This window comes from Cannabis sativa, chromosome 3 (assembly GCF_029168945.1).
Source record: "Cannabis sativa cultivar Pink pepper isolate KNU-18-1 chromosome 3, ASM2916894v1, whole genome shotgun sequence".
NCBI lineage: Eukaryota > Viridiplantae > Streptophyta > Magnoliopsida > Rosales > Cannabaceae > Cannabis > Cannabis sativa.
The window spans coordinates 60,271,459-60,278,646 of record NC_083603.1 but is presented as its reverse complement, the minus strand read 5'-3'; the positions used below and the strand labels follow the sequence as shown (position 1 = coordinate 60,278,646).

The 7,188-nt window shown below is 40.6% G+C and overlaps 1 protein-coding gene across 1 annotated transcript; it reads left to right on the top strand.

Annotated features, from left to right (window-relative positions):
- Window positions 1-1,606: 1,606 nt before the first annotated feature.
- On the top strand, window positions 1,607-6,209 carry LOC115720552 (uncharacterized). Its single transcript, XM_061112714.1, has 4 exons — window positions 1,607-1,953; window positions 2,107-2,651; window positions 3,659-5,428; window positions 5,566-6,209. Exons 1-4 carry the CDS (start codon window positions 1,607-1,609, stop codon window positions 6,207-6,209), a joined length of 3,306 nt encoding a protein of 1,101 aa, XP_060968697.1.
- The last annotated feature ends 979 nt before the right edge of the window (window positions 6,210-7,188 follow it).

Below are 7,188 nucleotides of genomic sequence, written 5' to 3'. Positions count from 1 at the left end.
TCAAGTGTTTTAAGGATAAAATACATTGTAGGGTGTAACAGTAATCTAATCCCTTTACAGTGTAGTTCATTCATATAGAGGATCATTGATCAAATTAGGATTATAACAATGGTTAACTAATGATGTGTCTATATGGTGGAACATATAGAGCATTCTATATACTGAGAGTGCAATTCTAAGTTCTATGCGTGGATTCAACGAAGAATTAATAAGTTAGTGAATTTTAGTGATAAATTCTTGATCTACTTATTGGAAGCTCGGTTATATAGACCCATGGTCCCCGCACTAGTTGAGATAATATTGCTTGTAAGACTCATGTAATTGGTTTTGATTAATCAATTATAATTCTCAATTTAGACTTTGTCTATTTGTGAATTTTTCACTAAGTAAGGGCGAAATTGTAAAGAAAGAGTTTTAGGGGCATATTTATTAATTATGATACTTTGTATGGTTCAATTAATAAATATGATAAATGACAATATTATTTAATAATTATTTATAGTTATTAAATAGTTAGAATTGGCATTTAAATGGTTGAATTAGAATATTAACGTTTTTGAGAAAATCAGATGCAGAAAAGATAAAATTGCAAAATTGCAAAAACTGAGGCCCAAATCCACTATGCATGGCCGGTCACTTTTGTAGGGAATTTAAATTGATATTTTCATTATTTTAATGCCAAATAATTCAAACCTAACACTAGTGGAATGCTATAAATAGATAGTGAAGGCTTCAGGAAAATTACACTTAAATTTTCTATTTTTCCTTCATAGAAAAACATGAGCCTTTCTCTCTCCCTATCTTTAGCCGCCACTTCTTCTTTCTCTTCCCTCTTGAATTTTGAAATTCTTAGTGTGAGAATAGTGCCCACACACAGCAAGTGATACCTCAACCATAGTGAGGAAGATCGTGAAGAAAGACTTTTAGCAAAAGGAGTTTCAGCATCAAAGATTCAGAGAAAGAGATCCAGGTTCAGATATTGATAATGCTCTGCTACAGAAAGGAATCAAGGGCTAGATATCTGAACGGAAGGAGTCATATTATTTCGCTGCACCCAATGTAAGGTTTACTAAGCTTTATATGTGTTTATTTCATCGTTTTAGAAAGTTCATATTTAGGGTGTTAATCAACATACTTGTGAGTAGATCTAAGATCCTGGTAAAATAATATCCAACAGAGACTTGCCGGGAAAAGTCTCCACGATCGCCATGAAGGTCTTTGCTTGGAATTGTTGTGGTCTCGGGAGCACCACGACAGTTCGTCAATTGGCGGCCCTCACCCGCCAACATAAACCTGAATTGTTACTGCTATCCGAAGCTCGCCTTACAATTGATAAGTTCAAAAGTGTTTGCACAAAACTCAAGTATGAAAACCACTTCTATGTTGCACCTGTAGGGAGATCAGGGGGCCTGGGTTTGTGCTTGGAAAAGGAAGTGAAATGTGTGATTGAATACTCCTCTAAGTATGTTATCTCTGCTACAATTGAATTGGAACGGAAAGGCCTTAAATGGACTCTGCTTGGGATCTATGGACCGCCACATAGAGAGGACAAAGAAGCCTTTTGGATTCAAGTTGGCGATATTGTCAATAATTCCTCATTGGAGACATGAATGGAAATCTCACGGATTCGGAGTGTTTCCACTACGCTAAACAGGGCAACTCATCCAAATATGCCTTTGACTTCCGTCGAATGGTCCAACGGGTGGGGCTAATTGACTTGGGCTTTCAAGGCCCCTGCTTCACATGGGCCAAGGACAGAAACAAATCTAACAACGGTGGATCATCTAAGAGAGCAAGGCTAGACCGAGGTCTGGTTAACTCCGACTGGCGCATCCTACTCCTAAACGCAATTGTCAAGCACCTCTCCTCCACTGCCTCGGACCACAGGCCTCTCCTTCTTGACACTTCTGGGGGAGTTCGTTGCAAGAGTCAGACATTCAAATACGAAAACATGTAGGCTAGAGATCCAAGATGTTTTTGGATTGTAAAGGACGCTTGGGCACAGAGATTACACCACCATCACATGATCGATTTCCATAGAAAGGCCAAAAAGACAGGTCGAATGCTTAAATTATGGAACCAAAGATAATTTCTGAATGTTAAAAGACAAGTGGAGGAGGCCACTAATCATTTACATGACGTTGAAACCAATAGACCTGATGACCACTTAGCCATCCATTCGGCTAAAGGTGAACTCGCAGAGGCTTTACTAAGGGAGGAGATACATTGGAAGCAAAAATCGAGGGTTCAATGGCTGCAGGAAGGGGACAAGTGCACCAAGTTCTTCATGGCTTCAGCTACTGTGCGCAGAAGAAGGAATTATAATCAATGCATCAAGAAGGCCCTTGAGGAAAACTGGATCGAAGACCCTAAAGAGATCACTCACTGCTTTCTTGCTAAGTTTGAAGAACTTTTTTCAAAAAATTGTACAACCGATGCACTCCAAGAAATTCTGCTACCAACTCTTGATAATCATGATGCCGAGAGCCTCCAATCCATTCCTACACATGACGAAATAACCACTGCCCTCTTTGAGATGGGAAAAGACAAAGCACTGGGACCGGACGGGCTCCCCACCAGCTTCTACTCCCATCATTGCGACACGGTGCAAACAGACCTTCTGGCCATGGTGACACACTTCTTCAGGACATGTGAGCTGCCCAAGGTAATTAATGACACATCCATTGTCCTAGTTCCAAAAAAGGAGGCCCTGGTTCTTGTAGCGTCCCCGCTTCAAGCCTCCATTGGGCCCTTACACCCACGGACTAATGGCTCTTATACACGAGTACGTCACTCTGGCTGCTTCATGGATTGATGACTGACCCTACAGACCAACACGAGTGTTTTCAGCGTGCTTTGTCCTCAGTCACACGCATCCTGGGAAAACTTCCCAGGAGGTCACCCATCCTTGAAATTGCTCCAGGCCAAGCACGCTTAACTATGGAGTTCTTTCGAGATGGGCTACCGAAAAACAAGATGCACCTTGTTGATATAGGTAGTACCAATCAATCCATTTAAGCTCTCTTTAACTGTGTAGTCCCATACCTACACAGTCTCAAAATCATCCCACTTGACCTTCCCCAGGCGGTGTGGGATTGCACAGCTTACCCGGTGTTTCCCCTTACGGATCACGGGACTACTGACTGTCACAATCACCCCCCCTTACGGGGTCTGACGTCCTCGTCAACCACACTTCTGGCTGGGTCAAGGCTCTGATACCATTTGTAACGTCCCCGCTTCAAGCCTCCATTGGGCCCTTACACCCACGGAATGAATGGCTCTTATACACGAGTACATCACTCTGGCTGCTTCATGGATTGATGACTGACCCTACAGACCAACACGAGTGTTTTCAGCGTGCTTTGTCCTCACTCACACGCATCCTGGGAAAACTTCCCAGGAGGTCACCCATCCTTGAAATTGCTCCAGGCCAAGCACGCTTAACTGTGGAGTTCTTTCGAGATGGGCTACCGAAAAACAAGATGCACCTTGTTGATATAGGTAGTACCAATCAATCCATTTAAGCTCTCTTTAACTGTGTAGTCCCATACCTACACAGTCTCAGAATCATCCCACTTGACCTTCCCCGGGCGGTGTGGGATTGCACAGCTTACCCGGTGTTTCCCCTTACAGATCACGGGACTACTGACTGTCACAGTTCTTGTAACAGATTTCCGACCGATAGCGCTTTGCAATGTCTCCTACAAGGTAATCTCTAAAGTGCTTGCCAATAGAATGTGCTACATTCTCAACAAAATTATTTCACCAAATCAAGCGGCTTTTGTCAAAGGAAGACACATAGCGGAAAACTCTATGATCGCAAGAGAAATTGTCCATTCCATGAACAAGAAGAAGGGGAAGAAAGGCTTCATGATGATAAAACTCGACATGGAAAAAGCGTACAATAAAATGGAGTGGGACTTTATTATCTCAGTTCTAAATAGGTTGGGGTTCCCCAACATGTTTACTAAGTGGGTAAGCTCTTGCATAATGGTTGAAGATATCAAGCTATTACTTAATGGTGCCGTGGCAGGACGAATCAAGCCAGAAAGGGGATTAAGGCAAGGTGATCCTCTTTCCCCAGCTCTCTTCATTCTCGGGGCTGATGTGTTGTCTAGATTAATCATTGACAAGGTCGACAAGGGTCTGATAAAAGGCTTTCGAATGGGAAGGAATAAAGTGGTCGTAAGCCACTTATTATTCGTTGACAACATTATCTTGTTTGGGCAGGCCACAACCCGTGAAGCAGCCTCTTTTATGGACTGCCTTAATGAATATTGCAAGCTGTCTGGCCAAACCGTAAACATCCACAAATCGGCGGTTTTCTTCTCTAAGAAAGTCCCTGCAAGAACATCGCAAGCAATATCTCAGCTTCTTGGTATGAAGCGGATGTCTAAAAAGGCCTCCTACTTGGGGATCCCCTTGTTCCGATCTCTAAAGCGTACAGATGACACAAAATTCCTGGTCGACCGGGTGCTACATCGAGTTCAAGGATGGAAAGCCAAACTTCTCTCATATGCTAGGAAGGCTTGCCTCGTTAAGACCGTGGGCTCTTCAATGGCAAACTATGTAGCAGCATCGGATGTTATACCATCTACCACAGCTAAGAAAATTGACAAGCTCCTTCGTGACTTCTGGTGGGGTGACTCGGAACAGAATAGAAGACTACATACAATCGCTTGGGAAACTCTTTGCCGTCCAAAAGTAAATGGAGGTCTCGGTTTTAAAGCAAGTGAAGCAATCAATCAAGCTTTCCTCATGAAATGGGCATGGAAAGTGCTATCCGATAAACAAAGTCTTTGGCAAAAATTCATGGAGGCCAAATATCTGAAGACTTCAAGCTTCCTTGACTTAGATATAAAACCAACCGACTCTCTGCTTTGGAAGGCAATTCTGCGAACTAGAACTCACTTGGAGAAGGGACTCTATCGAAAAATTAGAGATGGAAATCTGACTTCCATCTGGTTTGACTCTTGGGTGCCAGGGGGGACCCTCCAACCTACGCCCAAACATAATGCCACATTTGGAATGAGCATGGTAAGTAACTTTATCTCTCAAGGCCGTTGGAATGAATCACTAATCCGACAATGGTTTCAGGAGGATGATGCGAAGCCCATACTCAATATAACCCTCCCCAACACACCTTGTGAGGATACGTGGCTCTGGCTCCCCGAAAACAATGGAACATTCTCAATTAAATCTGCATACAAGATAGTGAAGAATCTGGAAAACATGGCACATGGCGATAGGAAATGGAGGATAATTTGGGGTGCAAGGATCCATGAGAGGCTTAAGATGTTCTGGTGGAAAACCATTTCCAATGGTCTACTCACCAAAGATAGATTGTGTTATATTCTTCCCACGATAGATCCTAATTGTTCACTATGTAATGGCGAGATGGAAACGTCACTTCACCTCTTTTGGCAATGTAACTTTGCAAGAGCCTTGTGGTTTGGATGCCGCTGGCAAGTCCGAACAACCGTGAGTACTATTGATTGCTGGGAAAATTGGCTTGAGTGGTTCTCGGTTGAGTCCCATAGCACATTCACCTGCATCTATTCTTAGGTGGGGCTACCATAATTTTTGAGAGCATTTGGCGCGAAAGGAATAACCTATCCCATGGAGGCTCTCCCACTCCCATCGGGTCTATACTTCAGCATATAAACTTAAGAATTCAGGAGATCTCCGAGGATTCTAAGCCCCAAGTTGCTGAGTTGAAGGCTTGGCTCCCTCCTCCTCCTGGTTGGGTGATGTGCAATACAGACGTCTCCATTGGTAAGTTGCAGGCAGCAGTGGCTGCAGTGTTTAGAAATGAAACTGGAGCTATCACCAATTGCTTCACTTTCAGGCTGGCTGTCAGGGAGCCGCTCCTTGGAAAGACAATGACCCTATGTAAAGGAACGGAAGAAGTAGCCAAGCAAGGTTTTAGGAAGGTAATCTTCCAAAATGACTGTGCTAACGCAATCTCTGCTCTGAAAACTAAATTGCAGGACATCAACTCGCTCAATTTTAATATCCAGGAGCCGGTGCATAAGTTTATCGGTATTTCGAGCAGTTTCAATCTCTGGGAAGCTTCTTGGATACCCAGAAACCTCAATGGTGTGGCCCATTCGTTGGCTAAATGGGCAAATCAAAACAACTCTTTTGGCTGGCTTGATTTGTCTCTTGAGGATGGTCCCTTACGCTCTGTTCTTAAAGAGATTGGATGACTTGAATCCTCCCTTTTGGTAGTAGTTGTTAGTTAGACTGGTAGTTTTATTTCTAGTTCTGTTTCTTGTTTGTTGTTTAGACTTTAACTGGCTTAGCCTGCTTTGTTTTTTCTGTGTTAGTTTCCTGTTAGGCCGTTAGGCCGGGTTTGTTGTTTGCGTCCCCTGGCACTTCCAGGGGTTCCATTAATAAAAAAAAATGATTTAATTTAAAATTACATCCCATTGTATGATTTACTCCTTTATGATAGCAACTTTAATATGGTATTTGAATATTTAATTTCTTAAAAATAATTAAAATATGTAGCCATAAATTACATTCTCATAATTGCTAACTACAATTTTTATTTTATTTTGTTAAGCATACATCACATCTTACTATTGCTATATGATCAACTAATTATTATCTATCAAAAAAAACTACCCAACAATACATGAGCTTTTCCTTTACTTTTGTATTTGACTACTTAATAGTATCTTTTATTATTTTTAATTTGCATTTAACTACCCAATAATATATTTTTGTTTTGTTTTATTATTTTGGTTTTGCCAAAATTTAAATGAGATTATGTACTACAAAGTATCAAACACAGTCACAGACTCAATTATATACTACAAAATACAAAATACATACAATAATAATGTTGATAAATTCAACAAATAAAACTTATAAACAAAATAGGATTAATATATACTAAAAAGAAAATATAACATCAAAATAAATAAAAAAAATAAAAAAAATTATATACTACTGCTAAATAGTATCCAAATAAGTACTTATCAATTTAACTAAATAATATAGAATCAAATTAAGCTTGCATTCTCTAATAATTCAACATTATGCTAAATAGTATCTAAACGAATAATAATTTACAGTTTCTTTTAAGCAATCTTATTAATACCATTTAGTATCTATATAATTTTGTCTTTGTGAAATTTTGAAATCAATTTGCTATATCATATAAAATCACTGAAATACTAT

Excerpts from the sequence above, each read along its gene's own strand:
- LOC115720552 (XM_061112714.1), top strand. The coding sequence starts at position 1,607 with ATGAATGGAAATCTCACGGATTCGGAGTGTTTCCACTACGCTAAACAG. Across the intron at positions 1,954-2,106 it reads ACATTCAAATACGAAAACAT|ACAAGTGGAGGAGGCCACTA; the intron begins GTAGGCTAGAGA and ends GAATGTTAAAAG. Across the intron at positions 5,429-5,565 it reads ACTTCACCTCTTTTGGCAAT|GTGGGGCTACCATAATTTTT; the intron begins GTAACTTTGCAA and ends ATCTATTCTTAG.